Raw genomic sequence first — 19,687 nt, forward strand, 5'->3', positions numbered from 1 at the left:
TTGGAAAGCACAGAGGGTTCAAATGGAACAACAGACACTAGCAGGTCATGAAAGGGAGTGAGCTGATTGAGTGGACCAGTGAAAACATGAGGTGGAGCAGCGAAAGTACCAGGAGAAACAGGGAAAACATCAGGAAAAGCAGCAACAGCTTGAACTGCATATGGCGGAGCAGAAGAGCAAGGCGTCCTATAGAGGGGCAAATGGAGAGAGACCATGGAAAGCCAGTTCCACAGGAAACCTAGATACCAATTTTTTGCCCCTATTTAAGGGGGGTATTGCTACCTACTAGGGATGTAAAGAATCATCTAATGAATTAACGGTTTAAACTTCTAAAAATAGAATGGTTAAATGTTAACTTTCCCTGCAGTTGTTAGGAATGGGGAGGCTGCAGCCTCCTGGCTGGGACCAGGGAGGGCAAGCGAGAAGTCCCCACAGGGCTGCAGCCCAGCTCCCAGGTGGGACCTGGGATTGGGGAGGGGAGAAGTTCCCTCGCAGCTGCAGCCCAGCTCCCATCTGGGACCAGGTAGGGGAGAAGCCCCTGTGCGGCTGCTGCATGCTCCCACGCTCCCAGCTGGGACCTGAGAGCGGAGAAGTCCCCCACAGCTGCGCCCAGCTGGGACCTGGCGGGGTAGCCCACATGGATTTAATTAAACACTTAATTAAATCATTAAACAGTAAGACTGCTGCTCACCGTTTAAACGTTTAACAGCTTACATCCCTACTGCCTACCTCACCGCCTTTGAGAAGGTTTGCAATTTGAACCACATTCATCGTGTGAATCGACTCTACTGTCTCATCCCTTTCCTTGGTCCCAAAATGATAGATGTGTATAGCCAGATGGATGGACAATGGTGCTATGAACAGTTCAAATGGCTCTACTCCTTAAGTTTGAATTGACACCTGAGGCTTATAGAAAAAGGTTTCAGGATGTGCAAAAGAAGAAGTGTGTGACATATATATAGAAGTTACCACCCTGCTGAGATAAAATCTCCCCAAGTGGGATAAAGATGCAGGCATCACTGATCTTGAAGGTTTATGCGATCTGGTTGGGTTACAGGAAATATGTCCCAAGAGTTAAAAATATGGTTAGTAGACAGGAAGCCTAAGGATCTGCATGGTGCGTACCAGTTGGCAGATGAGTTTGTGTGCAACAGGTACAGTTATAGAAAGATACCCAGAGGAAACTGTTCGAAACATGGACTCTGGAAAGGGAAACCAGTCAAGATACCTCAAAAATGGGATTTGAGGAAACGCAGACCGTGGAAAGGGTACATTTCCCAGACCTGAAGAAGAGCTCTATGTAAGCTCAAAAGCCTGTTGCTTTCTCTTACAACAGAAGTTGGTGCAATAAAAGATATTACCCACCTTGGCTCTCTAATATCCTGGGACCAACACAGATACAACATTGCATACTGACCAGGGGACAGCCAGTGTGGACAGGCCCCCATTGAGATGTAACCCCCAAATACTTGAGGTGTAACATCTGTAGGAAAAACAGTGCATAAGCGGGTGTACTGCCTGAGGCTTGATAACTTGGGGTTTGCGCAGGACCAAGGGGCCAAGGATGAGGCGACACAAGTAGAAGAGGAGGACTGCCAAAAAAGTTTGCACTGTCATGGTATGAGAAAAGCCCCAGAAAAGGGTAAAATAGCTGGAAGGCCACTGCTGCTAACACAAACTCTTTGTCACAGAGTGGCCATAGACACAATGGGTTCTCTTAACTAAGAGACCTTGCGTCGCAGCCCATTAGCATGGGAGGGGAGGTCAAAAGAGGACCCCAGGTGTAAGGGCAAAGAATTAACCCCAAGAAGGGAAAAGTGGGTTCCTGTCATGCACAGAGCCCCAGGATGGGGGGTCTCCCAATGGTGGAGCACACTGTGTCCTTGCCACACAAGAGCTCCAGAGATATGGCTGAGTTAAATCAAGCTTTGCAGGGAGACAAACCTACCTTTATCCTCCCAAATGCTCAAGGGGTCACTTCCTATCCCTGCAGGATATCCACGCTGCAGCCAAGATGGCTGACACAAGGAGGAAGGTGGCTTCACTGCCCTTCTCACACCCTGCAAAATGAATGGGAGAAGATACTGGCAGATCCCAGTTTCAGACCCAAAGGTTTTTAGAGGTGGCAAAGGAACATGGGAGATGCACGAAGACTACCCTACTAGTGTCACCTGAAAGACAGAACCTAAGGGAGGCTATGACACTGCTCTGCACTATGTTATGAAAACTATGCTGTAAGAATCTTGAAAGTGACAGTTACCAAAGCGATGGAAACTTGTTTTTGGCATCTATGAATAGCAAGTGTTGGATCAACCTTCCCCATGTCTCTTGTTAAAGTGACTTTGCTCAGTTAAGTCTTGAAGGGGAAAGAGATGTGACAAATGTGGGCATTTCCATATCCACCTCAGTTTCCCTCTGGGCTTTGTACTGACTTTCACTGAATGTAAAGCACAGGAGACATGAAGTGTGTGAGTCATGTAACTGTCTGGGGTGATATGAATGGGTCATTAAGGACTGGCTGGAATCAACCCATCTCAGTGGACGACCCTATGGAAACAATGGAAACCTCAGTGACCGAAGATTAAGCCCAACTGCAGAAGCAGCTGTTGTGAACACAGCATGGCTGTATCTGGAGAACAAAGACAGGAAGTGTCATAGAATCGTAGAAGATTAGCATTGGAAGGGACCTCAGGCGGTCATCTAGTTCAACCCCCTGCTCAAAGCAGGACTAACTCCAAGGTGTCAGGTGTTTATGTCTGTGTTAAGAAGTAGCTTCACAGAGACATAGGAGCTCTCACCTCAGACTAAGGCTATGTCTACACGGATGCTGCCATCAGATTGATTTTTCCGGTTCGGTTGAGCAGCAGTAAAGACATGCTCAATTGATCCGGAAGTCGATCTAATAAAAGCACCTCCCCAAAGAGCGTAGCTCTGGATAGATAGGTACACATTTCCTTTCAGCACAGCGCAGTGGAAACAGTGCACTAAACAGAAGTTACTAAGTTGATGGGAGTTATGCAAGCTACTCTGCATAGCTTATGTGATGCCCATTGACTGCCACTGAATTTTGCCGGCAGTGGAGACTAGGCCTATGGCTATGGCTACAGTACAGCATAAGTCAACGTAAGTTATGTTGCTCAGGCGTGTGAATTAGCCCAATCCCCCCCCCCCCCCCCCCCCCCCAATGTGACATAACATGCTGATTTAAACACCGATGTGGACAGCACTATGTCGGCAGGAGAACTCTCCTGCTGACATAGTGCTTTCCACATCGGTGCTTAAACATAGTTTACACCACTCAAGGAGTAATTAAGCCAATGGCAGAGTTCTCTCCCGTCAACTTAGAGTGGCTACATTAGAGAGCTTACTGCTGCGTCACTGTAGGCTCTCTAGTGTAGCAATAGCCTCTGACAAAGTAACAGAGACAGAGAAAGGAAGCACCCCTGAGAGAGACGTAGTTAAGCCACCCTAATGCCTAGAGTAGACAGTGCTTCATCGATGGGAAAATTCTTCCATTAACCCAGCTACCAGCGCTCAGGGAGGTGGTGGACGTAGCCTTACCCTTTTCCTTCTCTGTGTTAACTTAAGAGCTTCCTGATGCTGTATTCCACTTGACTAATAAACCCTACACTGTTTCGGAAAAGGCTGCATGCAGCTGCGGCTTACACTTGACGAAGTGCGTTGATCTCTGAAGAAGGTAAAAGGTTCTTAACAGGAGTGTGCTTTAGCCAGACTAGCTGGGCAGAGTTTAATGGCTTTACATGCGTCTCTGGACCCTGTTCAGTTGTTGAGCCTGGACGGTCGGAGGGGTTGAGTCCCCTCCCGAAGAACCTGAGGGTGAGGTGGGGTGAATAATCGGTGCCGGAGAGATGGCGAGAGCCATGCTGAAAGTATCTCTCCGTAGAGTCCGAGTTCTCTTCCACCCTCCCGTTAGGGCTCGGCATTAAGCTGGCAGGGACCCCTCATTCGAGGAAAGCGTCTGATTGGCAAGTCCAACCGCAACCTCCTCATGGTGAGAGTCGGTAACTGGCGGAGTCCAGGCTGATCGCGGAGGACGAACCCTCCCTGCTGTGTGGGTGGGGTGGGGAGGGGAGGGCAGCCCCAACACCTAACTGCCCCCCTGGTAAGGGTTAGCCTCCTCCAGGCACGGGTTAGTCCCCCCTGGTAACGGGTTAGTTTTCCCCTGGAAAGGGTAGCCTCCCCCTGTGAAGGGTAGTATCTTTTAAATCTATGGAGAAAACAGAAATTTTATTTCATACCGGATTGGCGCTGGACCGGGTTAAAAACGCCCCCGCTACTAGTTTTGACCCCCGGCTAGTAGTGTTAAATTGATTAGGGGTATTATTCATATAGCCTGACCGATGCTATCTCCTTATGCTATAGATAGAGTAAAAGATGGAATAGCTGGTTTTATGGATGATTTTAATCTCCGAGTTGGAGAGAAGAGTGTTGTTCGGGAGGAACAAGAGGATTTTAGTGAGAGCCAAGTTTTAGATTTTAATCTTTTACTGATGGCTTTTACGAATGTTTTATATAGTGACCTTAAGATAATCGATTCTAAATCTAGCTTTTATGACAAATATTTAGATTCTTTTGATGATCCATATTTAATAGAATTTAATAAACTTAATAATAATAATAATACCAATTTTAATAATTTACAACATGATTCTATGGAAAATAGAAAAAATATTTTAGGAGATAATTTTAATACAAATTTTATGAATACAGCTAGTTTTAAAGAGAGTAGTTCATTTAAAGAGGGAATATTTTATTTAGAATATCCCGTAGATTGTTTTAATTGTCCTATATGTTCACAAATTTTAGCTAGTTTCGGTAAATGGGCGAAGCATATAAATAATGTACATAAAAGCACTTCAATAAGAGTTTTTTTGTAAAAAATGTGGTAAACATTCGCAGTTCCATAACATAGCTTGCCACTATCCCAAGTACAGGCCCGAGGAGGTGGATAACTCAGAGAAGAAGTATGCCTGCACGGTCTGTGGGTCTGCCTTCTACACTCGCTCGGGGCGGAGTCAACACATCAGACATAGGCATCCCACGGTGAGGAATGAGGAAAGAAAGGCAGCTAGAGTGGTTGGGAAAACAAGTCGCTCTCGGGTATGGATGGAAGAGGAAATTGAATTATTGATTCAGCTTGAAATAAAATATGCAGGGATTAGAAATATTAATAAGTGTATAGAAAGTGAATTAAAAACAAAAACAAATAAGCAAATATCAGATAAGAGGAGGGACCTGGCCAAGAATAAGGTTAAAAAGGATGAAGATTCTATGGTTTTATGGGAAGAGGGCGGGATGGGAGATATTTTAGAAGATATTCCTCCACGTGAGAAAATTAAACCCTTAAAAGATAAAATTTTAATTGATAGGATTTTAACAGGAGTTAGGTGTAATGGGGCTCGTATTTTAGAGAAATTGGATTTTATTGAACATCAATTAAATGCTTCTGCCACTGTAGCAGAAGGTTGGGGATTATTTGAGGAATTATGTGAATTATTGATGAACTCTCCTCATGAAGATGTAGAGAATTTGGAAAATAATAAAGAAAATAATATACAGAATGATAATGGGAAACAAGGACGAAAAGTGGGTAAGCCTCCTGATAAATATAATAGAAATAGAAAATATGCTGGGAGAAAAGCTAAATTTAGATTCTATCAAACCCTTTTTGAAAAAGATAAGAAAAGGTTGGCTAGGATCATTATGGGAGACCCTGATAAAGCGACGTGTAAGATAGCAGTTAAGGAGATTGAAACCTATTATAAAGAAATTTTGGGTAGAGAAGGACATGGGAATACCAGACGATGGCCAAAAGTAAAAGAAGTGGTAGATAATGAAATTTTAAATTGGCCTTTATCAATTGATGAAATTAGAAAAGCCTTAATAGAGATTGATAATAGTAGTGCTCCTGGACCAGATGGAATTAAGGTTAAGGATTTATGGGATATTTATAATTTAGACAGTAGGATTTTAGTAAGGATTTTTAATATTTGGTTTTTAAATAGACAGATTCCAGAGTGTTTTAAAGGCAATCGTATGATCCTAATTCCTAAAGTCAAGGATCCACAAGAGTTGAAGAAAATATCATCTTGGAGGCCATTGACTATTGGTTCGATTTGGATTAGGTTGTATACAAAAATTTTAGATAAAAGATTATCAAGTGCTGTTGAATTATGCCCCAGACAAAAAGGTTTTATCGCAGCCCCTGTCTGTGAGGAAAATATATCGATTTTAGAAAAGTTAATTAAAGGGGCCAAGAAAAATAAAGACGAAATAGCTGTTGTTTTTATTGATCTTGCTAAGGCATTTGATTCGGTTGGCCATGGGCACATTTTAAAGGGGTTAAAGAGATTTGGGATATCAGAGAGTTTTATTGATATTGTAAAGGATTTGTATACAGATTGCTACACTGAAATTAGTGTTGGTGAGGATAAGACAGAACCTATTTTAATTAAGAGTGGAGTTAAGCAAGGTGACCCGCTCTCCCCTATTTTATTTAATATAGCCATGGACCCTCTTTTATATAAATTGGAAGATGAAGGAGCTGGTTTTATAGTGCAGACTAGAAAGATAACTTCATTGGCCTTTGCCGACGATATTGCTATATTAAGTAGATCCTATAAGGGGACGGTTAAGAATTTAAAAATTCTTAATCAGTTTTGTAAAAATTCAAGTTTAAAAGTAAATGTTAAAAAGACAAAAGGCTTTCATATTTTCCCAAGCATGGGAACATATGTTATCAACCCAAAAGATAAATGGGGATTAGGTGATGAATTAATTGATTATATTCAACCTGGTGAGTCTGAAAGATATCTAGGTGCAAGAATAGATCCATGGGTGGGAGAGTTTTTTATGAATTACTTTTAATCGAGCCGCCACTTTATATGTTAAATGAATTAGATGTTTTAGTTAGGAACACTCTTTAAAAGATTTTACATCTCCCCCAGTGTACAACTGATGGGCTATTCTATGCTAGAACTAGAGATGGGGATTTAGCAGTTACAAAATTTAGTACCCAAATTCCAAACATGTTAATTCGTAAATGGAGGAGACATATTGTCTCCAAAGATGATTGGATAGTTTTCTCGTTTTTATATGCTGGGGAAAATTTAGTGGAGAAAATTTTAATATATAGTGCTAAAATGGCTAATCCTAAAACGTGGAGAGATGAAGAGTTTTTAAAATGGAGTAATTTAAGATGTCAGGGAATTGGTATTAAATATTTTTAAAATGATTGTATTAGTAATTCGTTTTTAAAATATCCTTGCTTGGCCAGGTCCTCCTCTCTGATTGCGGCATTGCAAACGAGAGCGAATGTTTTTCCCACCAGGGAAGCTCTAGCAAGAGGACGGAAGAGGGAGGAAGGGTTATGTAGATGGTGTGGTAAGGTCAAAGAGACAATTTCTCATATCTCTGGTCAGTGCATAAAAACGAAAGAAGCAAGAATTAAAAGACATAATAGAATAGTTAAAGCACTAATTGATAAAGTAGGAAATAAAGGATGTAAAATTTGGATAGAACCTTACCTTCATAATAAAGAAGGGAAGTTGAGAAAACCTGACCTCATTACTGAAAAGGAAGGAGTGGTAGCCGTTGTGGATGTCACAGTTAGATGGGAAGACAACGCTGACAGTGTGGAGGCAGCCCACATTGAGAAGGAGGCATACTACTCTGAGTTGGAGGAGGAGGTGCTGCAGCTCACTAGTGGGAAGATCATCCACTTCCTTGGATTTGTGGTTGGGGCGAGAGGTAAATGGAGTGAAAGAAATTATGAAATTTTTAAAATTTTAGGTATTGATAAATTTAAAAGTTTTAAAGAAAGTGTGTGCAGACTTGCTATGTATGCTACGATGGATATGTTGGCTCTTTTTAGCGATAAACAGTGAACCCGAACATTCATTTTGTGTATTCTGTGGATTTTAGATATATTTTAGATATAGATATATTTATTCTATCTTCGAGTGATTGCTCATATCCATTCCAATGTAGGTGTGTGCGCGCCCAGTGCACAGATTCCCGGAACTTTTTCCCTAGCAAGCCCCGCATGGCCAGCTCAGGCGCCCCCTGGAGTGCCGCGCTCATATCGCGGTATAAAGGGCGCTGCTGGCTCCGCGGGTGCCCAGTTCCTTCTTTCCGCCTGTGACGGTTGCTGGAACTATCGCCTCTTGCTGCATGCAAGCAGCTCATTCCCTAGTTTTTCATTACTGTTTCAAAGTTGTGTTCATTAGTTATTATAGTGTTAGATAAGTTAGAATTAGTTATAGTGATAAGTTTAGAACCCCGGACGGGGTTCCTTCTACAGAGGGAGTCATGCCGGGTTCCACAGGCTTTAAGAACTGTGACTTGTGCGCTAAAGCCTTTCCGATCAGTGACCCGCATGACCGCTGTCTCCGGTGCCTGGGCGAAGAACACCGTCGAGACAAATGTAAAATTTGCAAGTCCTTTAAGCCTCGGACTCAAAAAGAACGGGATGCGAGGCTAAAGGCAATTCTAATGGAGTCGGCGCTCCGTCCAGCTTCTGAGCCGTCCCGGTCTCCGTCGGCACCGAGTGTGTCGTCGGTGCGGAGCGCCCCCCCACCGGCACCGCTTTCGGCACCGCAGCGGGCCTCGAAGGGGCCAAAGAAGTCGGCACGGCCCCTGGCCGCACCCGAGGATTCCCCCCGGCCCTCGCAGGGCGGAGGGAGTACGGAGATGCCCCAGCCAAGGGCCGTAGAGTCTACTCCGGCACCGGGGTCTCCGTGCGGGTTGCCTCCCCCGACTCCTGGGGGTGGGGGAGTGCACCCGCAAGGGCCGTCGACGCTGGAGGCGTTTACTGCGGCACGAGCCCTCATGGCCATGCCTATGCCTCCGTCCCCCCCTCGGCCGAGGGATAAGGGACCTGCGTCTCGAGGCAAACCCGCGCTGGGTGGTCTTGGTGGTTGGAGACGTTCCCAATCCAAGTCTCCTTCCAGACGGTCACGGAGGGTGGAGAGCGTCGGCTCCCCTCCGCGCTCCGACTCTAGGTCGTCGAGCGACTCGGCACCGCGGCACCGTGGGCGGTCCCGAGTCCATCGCCGGAGCCGCAGGTCCAGCTCTGACCTGAGTGGGGACCGGAATTCGGGCTCGCGATCTTCGGTGTGGAGCCCGTCCCGGCACCGATCCAGGTCTCTGTCCGCTGTCTCGAGAGGCAGCGGCTCGCATCCGTCGGCACCGATGGGCCCGGCACCGATGGCTGGGCGACTGGAGTCCCCTCAGCGTCGCCATCGTCGGCACCGCTCTCGGTCCCGAGGGGGGCAAGCGGCATCGCAAGTCCTCTCGCCGCAGGGGCAGGTCCGCTACGTCGTTGTCCTCCCCGACCTCCTCGTATCGCCGGCACTGCAGACGTCGGCACCGGTCCACGTCGTCCTCATCGGACCGATCCATGCGTCGGCGAAATAAGCGACGTACGGGAGGCTCCGGCGACAAGAGGGCCGGGAGACTACAACAGCCTTCCCTGCAAGTCCCCGGGTGGACCCAGGCGCCTTGGCAGTGGCCGTATTGGGGACCCTGGAATGCCCCTATGCCCCAGGGCTCAGTGTCCGTTCAATCTGTGGCGGCCCCCCCACTACCCCCTCCCCCCTAAGGCTCAGGCGCAGGGCTCGGAGGATTCGGACCCAGGGGAGGGACCCTCCACTGGGCCCTTACCCCTATCTTCCTCCTCATCACCAGATGAGGCAGCAGCCAGGGATTGCAGGGGCCCCCTGTTTGATTTCCGGGCCCACCAGGACCTTTTAAAGAGGGCTGCTGAGAACTTAGGCATGGAGTTTAGACTCATGTCTGAGGAGGAGGACCCCCTCTTCGGGCCCTCCACTTCTGTGGGGCCATCACGGGCTACCTTACCGGTGCATGACAATGTCATGAAGATCGCGAGGAAGCTCTGGCAGACCCCTTCCTCTCTGCCCGCCACATCCAAGGGGGTGGAGAGGAAGTATTACGTCCCCAAGGAGCCTTTTGAGTTCCTTTATAACCACCCCGCGCCAAGCTCCCTGGTGGTTGATGCGGCCAACCAGAGGGACCGTCAGGGGAACCAGGGTAACACTCCCAAAGATAAGGAGGGCCGTAAGCTGGACTTATTTGGGAGGAAGGTCTACTCTACTGCGACGCTGCAGTTTAGAGTAGCTAACCACCAGGCCCTCTTTGGGAAATATAATAAAAATCTGTGGGCCTCAATGCAGAGGTTCGCCTCCCAGCTACCCCCCCGACCAGGAGGCGGACTTCTCCACGATACTCCGGGAGGGGGCCGCGGGGGCTACCGCTGCGCTGCAGTCAGCTAGCGATGCGGCGGACACCGCCAGTAGAGCTATGGCCTCGGCGGTCGTGATGCGCCGCTGCTCGTGGCTTCAGGCCTCTGGCCTCACTCAGGAGGTTCAACAGGCCATACAGGACTTGCCCTTTGATGGTCTGGGTCTGTTTTCAGAGAAGACAGATGACAAGCTGCATGCACTCAAGGACTCTCGGGCCACCCTGAAGTCCCTCGGCTTGTATACCCCCCAAGCCTCCAGACAGCAGTCCAGACCACAGGCTCAAAGGCAACCTCCGCCTCCGCCCAGACCGGCTCCTCGACCCACCCAGCAGAGGAGAGGTCGTGAGCGCTACCGCGGTCCCAGCAGAGGAGGCCGTCAAGGGTCCTCTGTGGGGGTCCAGCAGGGGCCAGCAAAAGGGGGTAATACTAATAAACGGTTTTGACCCAGAGCAGGAGGGTAGTACTCTTCCTTCTATCTGGGATCTTGACCGGCCGTTCGCGGATAGGCTTTGCCCATTCCTTACAGAGTGGGAAGCCATTACTATGGACCGGTGGGTCCTGGAGGTGATTGCCAAGGGGTACACCCTCCAACTCACAGCCTCCCCTCCCAACACCCCTCCTGGGCTGTCCCCGACGGGGGATCCGGCCCTAGTTCAACTCCTGGTCCAGGAGATTGAGTCCCTCCTCTTGCTGGGGGCGGTGGAGGAAGTCCCGCTGGCCGAAGTGGGTCGGGGATTTTACTCCAGATATTTCTTAATCCCCAAGGCGAAGGGAGGCCTTAGACCCATTCTGGACCTACGTCGCCTAAATAAGTATATTAGGCGTATTAAGTTTCGTATGGTCTCCCTCGCCACAATCATTCCGGTCCTTGACCCAGGGGATTGGTATGCCGCCCTTGATTTAAAGGATGCTTACTTTCATATCTCGATATTGCCTGCCCATAGGCGGTTTTTGAGGTTTGTGGTAGCGGGACGCCATTATCAATTTCGGTCCCTACCCTTTGGGCTCTCCTCAGCACCCAGGGTTTTTACTAAATGTATGGCTGTGGTGGTAGCCCACCTGCGCCGTAGCGGAGTTCAAATCTTCCCTTACTTGGATGATTGGTTGATCAGGGGGAAGTCAAGTTCTCATGTGAGACATAGTCTGCTCCTCACACGTGAGTTGTGCACTAGACTGGGGTTGCTTATTAATGAGCAAAAGTCCACACTCACTCCGGTGCAATGTATAGAGTTTATTGGAGCCAAGTTGGATGCGGTACAAGCCAGAGCCTTCCTCCCTCAAACGAGATTTGAGGCAATGGCAGCCATCATATCTAATCTCCACCTGTCCCCCATGACGACAGCCAGGCATTGCCTGCAGCTGTTGGGACATATGGCAGCTTCTACATACGTAGTAAGACTGGCACGATTGAGGCTTAGACCTCTCCAGAGGTGGTTGGCTTCGGTGTACGTACCGCACAGGCATTCTCTAACTAGAATGGTCCTGGTTCCCCCACAGGTGCTGTCGTCCCTCGATTGGTGGAGGGACCCGAGGGAAGTGATGACGGGCGTTCCCTTCAGAGAGTTTATCCCATCTGTGACGCTCATCACAGACGCATCCGATCGGGGATGGGGAGCCCACATTTCTCACAACCAGGGCACCCAAGGGCTTTGGTCACCGGAGGAGAGAGCTCTGCACATCAACGTACGCGAGCTCAGAGCGGTCCGGTTGGCCTGCAAGGCCTTCCTTCAATTCCTGAAGGGCAGGGTAGTCCAAGTCCTCACAGACAATACGGCAGCCATGTTCTATGTGAACAGGCGGGGGGGGGGGGAGGGGCACGCTCCTCGGCACTCTGCCAGGAAGCTATTCGCCTATGGGACTTTGGGGTGAGGCACGGGTTTCATTTATCTGCCTCTCACCTCCCGGGGGTACGAAACAGCGAGGCGGACCGCCTCAGCAGATCCTTTTCTCCCCGCCACGAATGGTCCTTACACCAGGACATAGTGGCTTTCATCTTCCAACGGTGGGGTACTCCCCGTCTAGACCTGTTCGCTACAGCCGGGAACAGGAAATGCCCGAGGTTTTGCTCGCTCAGGGGTCGCAAGCCGGGCTCTCTGTCCGATGCCTTCTTAGTACCCTGGACAGGGGACTTGATGTATGCATTCCCCCCGTCCCGCTCCTGCCCCAAGTCCTCCTCAAAATCAAGAGGGACAGGGCGAACATCATCCTGATCGCCCCAGCGTGGCCGAGACAGCACTGGTACAGCATGCTGCTCTCCATCACCGAACCGATTCCGCTACCCAGACGATGCGACCTGATCTCCCAGGACCATGGGAGATTGTTGCACCCCGACCTGGACTCCCTCCACCTCACCGCCTGGAGACTCTGTGGCTGACGGAGGGAGAGAGAGCCTGTTCCATACAGGTTCAACAGGTCCTCCTGGGCAGCAGGAAGCCGTCCACGCAAGTAACATATAAAGCTAAGTGGCAGAGGTTTTCGGGGTGGGCAGAAGCGAGAGGGTTACACCCAAGCCTCTCACCTATACAGGCTATCTTGGAGTACTTACTGCAGCTTAAACTGCAGGGCCTGGCTTTGGCCTCCCTCAAGGTACACCTAGCGGCCATTTCGGCCTTCCACCAACCCATGGAGGGCCGCTCCCTATTCTCTCACCCCATGTCGGTGAGGTTCCTTAAAGGGGTGGAGAGGACTTTCCCTCAGGTGCGGGACCCGGTGCCACCCTGGGACCTTAACTTGGTCCTCAACGGACTGATGGGTCACCCCTTTGAGCCCCTAGCTACATGCTCCCTTCTCCTTTTATCGTGGAAGGTAGCCTTCCTGGTGGCTATCACCACGGCCAGAAGGGTCTCCGAACTGAGGGCATTAACCTCGGAGCCCCCCTACACGGTTTTTTATAAGGATAAGGTCCGGCTGAGACCTCACCCGGCTTTTATGCCTAAGGTGGTGTCTCAGTTCCACTGTAACCAGGACATTTTCCTTCCTGTGTTCTTTCCAAAACCCCACGAGTCGGAGGAGGAAAGGAGAGGACATTCGCTGGACATCAGGCGAGCCCTGGCCTTCTATATCGAGTGGACCAAGCCTTTCTGGAAGTCGACACAGCTCTTCGTAGCTGTGGCGGATAGGATGAAGGGCTCGCCTGTCTCCACCCAGCGAATCTCCAACTGGATTACTGCTTGCATTAGAGCATGCTATGAGCAGGCAGGGATACCCCTCCCAGGTGCGGTAAGAGCACACTCCACTAGGGCCCAGGCCTCTTCCGCAGCCTTTTTGGAGCGGGTTCCCCTGCAGGACATCTGCAGAGCAGTGACCTGGTCGTCAGTCCATACGTTCACGTCGCACTACGCCATCGTGGAACAGGCGAGGGAAGATGCGGGGTTCGGCAGAGCCGTGCTGTCAAGAGCAGGTCACCAATAACTCCTACCCTCCTCCAAGGTATGGCTACTCAATCACCTACATTGGAATGCATATGAGCAATCACTCGAAGATAGAAAACAAGGTTACTTACCAGTAACTGTTGTTCTTCGAGATGTGTTGCTCATATCCATTCCAAACCCACCCCCCGTCCCCACTGTCGGAGTTGGCAGAAAGAAGGGACTGGGGACCCGCGGAGCCAGCAGCGCCCTTTATACCGCGATATGAGCGCGGCACTCCAGGGGGCGCCTGAGCTGGCCATGCGGGGCTTGCTAGGGAAAAAGTTCCGGGAATCTGTGCACTGGGCGCGCACACACCTACATTGGAATGGATATGAGCAACACATCTCGAAGAACAACAGTTACTGGTAAGTAACTTTGTTTTCTCCATATTTTAAATTTTATCAATAGGCTTTAGTTTTTATACTATTGACCTGTTGACTATGTTTAACTGTCCTTTCATGTAATTTAATTTAATTTTAAAATTAATTGAATAATAAATATTACTTATAGGTTAGATCTTGATTTTAGATTATCTTAGCTACTGATTACTAGATTGGACGGCGGACTGGCTGCATAGTAACCAGGAAAGGGCAGGTATTTACGCCTGTACAAATAGTTGAGATGTGGGAGTGCTGAAGCCTGGAGGCACAGTCTAGGAGACATTGAGGCCATGTGGCCTACCCTTAGAAAAGTGTAAACCCTTGATAGTCTCGCACACTGAAGGGGTCCTCCCAGGGGACTATTTACAAGCCAGGGTGTAGCACGGATTCTGTGCATCCGTGACAGTATGCAATGCACTAAATGTCACCCTTCCCTGTTCTGTAACAACAGCTATATTCACTCAGATTTTCAAAGCATTGCAGGGATTTGGCCTTTGCTTTTAATGACAAAGTCCCCTGCACTGCTTTGAAAATCTCAACCATTTAAAGATTTTTTTTCTTTCTCCATTAATTGTTCAAATCTTTTTATATTTTCTTGCATCCATTGAAAAAGTAGCTCAAGTTTTTGGCCAAGTTCGAGTCATCAATTTTCTCCCCTTTCATCATTTATTAATGGACTTACTTTCTCCATAGCAGTTCTTTCCCTGTTGGAAAATGGAGTGGGCTCAGGACAGATGTGGATTTTGGATAAGAACAGCACTGTAGTAAGGGGTTTTGATTAAGATCTTGATAATTTAATGCTGGTGAAGGAGCTACATAGTCACTGCTGGGGCACTTTGACTACAGGTATGTTAGAGGGTTACATGCTGATTATAAGAGCTGTGGTAAGGACTCTTTGCATCTTTGTCACAGGTGATGACTGACGTGGTTGGGAACCCTGAGGAGGAGCGTAGAGCTGAATTTTATCATGAGCCCTGGTCCCAGGAGGCTGTGAGCAGATATTTTTACTGCAAAGTAAGGAGGAAATGTAACTTAGCCTGCGGTATGCATGTTGATTCATTGGGCATGGGCAGAGTGAATCCTCCTGCCAGCTGATTGATGATGTGTGAATCTGCAGAATTGTACAGACTTCTAATTTTTATTCTTTTAGATCCAACAGCGCAGACAGGAACTGGAACAGTCTCTGGGCGTGCGTAACACATAAACATTATTCACAACGTCCCATTGGCATCATGAACCCAAAGCCAGTGGACTTATCAGTGTTACTTAGCTCACTGTTACACATGGACCTGCTTAATGACTGGATAAGAATGTGCCATCACCAACACCAGTCAAACACCAGCTTTAGCGTGACCCCTGAAAATCCTGCTAATGTGGGTGTCTCAAACCATTCCAGGCCACAGAGGGCACAAGGTTTCTATTCTCCATAGAGGTGTCCATTTTAATGAAGATTAAATGCTCATCCATCAACTTGCATAACTGAGTTTTAGTAGAATGTTCAGACACTACACAGCAAACTTATTGAACTGTACCATTTATTCATGGGTGGGGGGTGCTCGATGTTACAGGAGACTGTGGATGTAGAGAAACAAAGGTGGGTCTCATCCTTCATGGTTTCAATTGTGAGCTGAGAACCTCCAGTGACTACTTTCTGCACTGACAATTCCTTGAAATTGGACAAAATGTTCTCTCTTCCAGCTGTGGAATCATTCAGTTACTGAAACACAGCTTCCATTCCTATTGGAACTGGACAAGGGGCTGCCTTCCCCCATGGGAGAGAAAGATTTCTGCCCATTAAGTGACAAAACATCTAAAAGGAAGAGGTACGGTCAGGCCATTCATTCTGCAAGACCTTATCCCCTTGAGTGAAAGACTGAGTGAAGTATGTATTACCAGAGAAGCCAAGAACCATCATGATGCTCAAATTTGCCATGCTGAGAAAAAAATAACTGCCTCTATGATAAGAAAACTGCCAGGTATACCTGGCAGCGGCATCACTGGAGCCAAAAGGAAGCATTGTGGAAATGACCTAATAGTGCTTTATGTATAATTGGTTTAGATACAGTTGGTATTATTACTGGAAGGCTAAAATGTAAGATATCTGATTTCATTACCTTTGTGCTGGATTACCATTAGGAACAGTATTCAAGAGACATTTCCTCCTGAACACTGAGGAGCTGTAGAGTCCAAGATGTGCAACTTCATAGCATGTAAGAAAATCGCAGTGACTGCTCTTCTCCATCAGGACCTTCACAGACTCCATGGATGAACCCTATGTTTTAACCACAGATGTACTACTTATCCCCGAAGAAACTTTCCATACCTTTATTTAATCTGTATCTGTACTTCAGGATGCTGCTGAGTTCCAAGCACTATCTAACCCAATCAAGTTCCAGCAGCAAAGATGGAGAACTCCTAGAAAGACCAGCTTCCTTTGAGAAATACAGGACATCTAGGTTATGAAAATTACAACCTATTCAACTGCCAAGATGTAGGGAGCAGTGGCACATGCTCACCCCCAAATCTATGTAGCACACAGGTCAGTCTGTAATACTAACGCAACATGATTCCTAGCCCAAAAAGCAGTTGCCAAAGTTGAATGAATGACTTATTGATGATTGAGCAATCAAACTTCTCTTCTGGGATACTCTGACTTGCATCCCTTTTCTTCGCTCTCAAGGAACAATACGTTAAGGTTTGTAGTGCACTGTTCTTCTCAACAATATGGTTTGTTTTAATATTGCTATCTCTTCCTCTGTCATCTTTGCAGGTCTCCCCTGTTGGGGAATTATCCTTTCTGGTGTACTTCTGAGTTTCCTTTGTCCATTGAAAGGGGATGTCCATGCTTCTTCATTTTTAACCTCTCTGCTTTTGTATACCATAGCTTTCATTGTGGTCAGAGATCTGTTTGGGCATTTGAATTCAGATTGTGATCATATGATGGTTAGTACTATCATATAAATCCATTTGGTGTGAGATAGAACCCTGCTTTGTCCTGGACAGTGAGGCCTTTTATTTTGAATGGGGGAGCATGCTCCTCAGTGTTTGAGCTATACAGTTTCAATTTTAAAACCACTCCAGTCCTGCAGTCTTTAAGGCTAGTGTGGGAATGTGAGGTTCCTGAGACCTGAAAGATATTCAGCTGTCATTTACTCCATTCGCCTGACCACAGGCAAAATATTCTAAAGAGGAACAGAATGGGTTATCTGCAACTGTGCTTCCATATTTATTAGGCTGCTGTGTCAGTTGTGTGCATGCTATCCAGTGTGTAGGCTCTCTTCAGTCCACGTTAAACAGAGCAGCTACATTCAGAGGATGGGTTCAGTCTCCAGGAATAAGAAATACAGAAATAATACTTGTTTGTTTGTGAGACGAAGGGAAGAGCAGGGGCCTGGGGTATAGGTGTGCAGCACATATGCCAGAGAAGTTTAGACTAGGTAATATTCCCCTACAGATGCCAAGTGTTCATGGGTGGAGATTCCAGCTGTGCTGCCTCCACTGATAAGAGAAGATGGAGTGGTAACTGAGCCCTTCTTCTTTACACAAGTCTGACTGAATCCAGGATTTAATTGGACACTTCTATTGCTCCAGGTCTGTGCTTTCATGTCAGCTTATCCAGAACCTCCATTAGTGTTGTTGCTTCCCAATGGAATTACAGCTGATATTTATCTAACTTAGATATTTCTACCACTGCAGTATGTTAATACCATAGATTAACTAGAGATAACATGGAATAGTCTAGCTAGAGCTTGTATTCTCAGAGTCTCCCCCAGTGTAGCCCAGAATTATATTTCGCAGTGATTATTCTCAGGAGTAGCTGATGGCTATCTTTCCCTTGATTAAATTGAGTTTGGGAGTTTGATTTTTGCCTTTGTTTGAAACAGTCCTGCTCCTGCTCTTTTAGCGATGAAGTAAAGAGAGAAACAGTCCCCTGCTTTCTGGCTGTGCAGAGCCTGAGTCAATACTGTAAGCAAGAATGGAAATTGTATGTAGGGAGAAACAATACAGCAGGACTGGGTAGAAGCCGAACAGCATTGTAATCATAGGAGAATTTTAACAATAAACTTAATTGAATAAACTTAATTCATGGATAGAAGAGGTTAGGAAGGCTCTGGATAGAGCTCTCAGCTGATGATGATAGAGGCAAATCCTGGCCTAGTGCACATGGACTAAAAGATCCTTTATGGCTATTCTACTTTGATGCCAGAGGAGAACACAAATTTATGCAGGCTGTAACGAAGAAGACCAGCATCTGTTAGAGAAAGGAGGTAGCTAGCCTATAGGTGTGTATCTATATATAGTGTTAACCAGAACCTATAAAAGATGATTGGGAAAGGTTTAGAGCAGAATCAATGGCATGCCAATGCATGGGGACAAGAAAAGTGCATCTTGGAGTTGAACTGTGATATTGGCAGGTTTGTAACACTCCTTTAGTCAGCCCTGCTTTGCACAATGGATAAGGATTCAGAGTCAGTCCTTCCAAGAAAGTATAGAAAGAAAACACCTATTTGACCATCTAGTCATTTTCCCTAAATGAGTGGCAGAATACAGCAGTGGGAAGGCGTGGAGCAGAAAGCTCTTGAAGTGCCATTAAGTCATAGCACAGCCTAATCTGTGGAGTACCATTTGGATATATCACACTCCATGTAATTCAATGTGTTCTCTGTGTGTAGGTATGTGTGAAATTATATGGAGAATAACCAAGTGAGACAGCCAGTCTGGTAACTGCTGGATAGGCTGCAAAATGGGTAGGCAGGGTAAAGCCTAATAGTCTGTCATAAACCTGTTCTGAATTGGGGACATTTTAGAAAAAATTTCCCACCATTACCAACACTGGTTCAGATGAACCTCATAGCATTGGCAATTCTAGTGCAGAAAGCACTCCAGCTGACAAACCTGATAGCACCATGTTGTTTAGAGTGCCTTGCAGAGTTGGATAGCACAGTCTGGTGCAGCTGGTGAGTCAGCTACACTAGGATGCCCTATGTTGTTAATACTTGTGCAGTCAAGCCTGTAGTCAGATTTCTTCCTGTTAAAAACTCTTCCACATGCAGTGAAAGCAAGTGAGGGCAAAGCAGACTCCGTTTTCCTGAAGAGTGTTTCCTCCTTTTCTGTAACTGCTCTGTTGTTCAGTGAGCTGCATCCTGTCCGTCAGATCTTACCTTGTATGACAAACAGCTTTGCCAATCTTATTCAGGAATGGAACTCCATGACTTGCGTGTGTGTGTGTGTGTGTGTGTATGGTGGGGGGGAGCCACAGAGAGCAAGATTTCCTCTAGCCACCATCTCTTTGTTGTATGATGCAGAGTGATGCGTAGAAAAGCTTTTAACAATAAATAATTTGTTCCTTTGTAACCTTTGCATTTGCATTATATCTCTCAACAAAGAAAGCTCCATAAACCCACTATGAAACAATTTTTTGGGAATTTTTTCACACACTACAAGCAGAAGATTTCTGCAACTTCTCTCTCCTTCTGGGAACTCAGAGAACTTGAGTATTTTCCTGAAGAGTGCAAGCACAGATCTGAGATTGCGGGTCTGGTGCGGGTTCCCAGGTCAACTAAAGGGCCAACCTGTGACCCATGTATACATATATCTACATTGGGAAATCGATA

The 19,687-nt window shown here is 47.1% G+C and overlaps 1 protein-coding gene across 7 annotated transcripts in view; it reads left to right on the plus strand.

The window, feature by feature from the left end:
- Nucleotides 1–19,487, plus strand: part of SMARCD3 (SWI/SNF related, matrix associated, actin dependent regulator of chromatin, subfamily d, member 3) — a 165,910-nt gene extending 146,423 nt beyond the window's left edge. For 6 of the 7 annotated variants that reach the window (XM_067535713.1, XM_067535714.1, XM_067535712.1 and 3 more), the window contains 2 exons: nucleotides 14,985–15,086; nucleotides 15,223–19,487. In XM_067535713.1, the coding sequence (XP_067391814.1) occupies nucleotides 14,985–15,086; nucleotides 15,223–15,276 (156 nt within the window). In that variant the 3' untranslated portion in view covers nucleotides 15,277–19,487. Of the gene's footprint in view, nucleotides 1–14,984; nucleotides 15,087–15,222 lie in introns of those variants that run through there. The other variant, XR_010917562.1, reaches the window with a different exon arrangement.
- The last annotated feature ends 200 nt before the right edge of the window (nucleotides 19,488–19,687 follow it).

This window comes from Emydura macquarii, unplaced genomic scaffold, assembly GCF_026122565.2.
Source record: "Emydura macquarii macquarii isolate MOO-44397 ecotype Brisbane River unplaced genomic scaffold, CSIRO-AGI_Emac_v2 contig_3511, whole genome shotgun sequence".
NCBI classification, from domain to species: domain Eukaryota; kingdom Metazoa; phylum Chordata; order Testudines; family Chelidae; genus Emydura; species Emydura macquarii.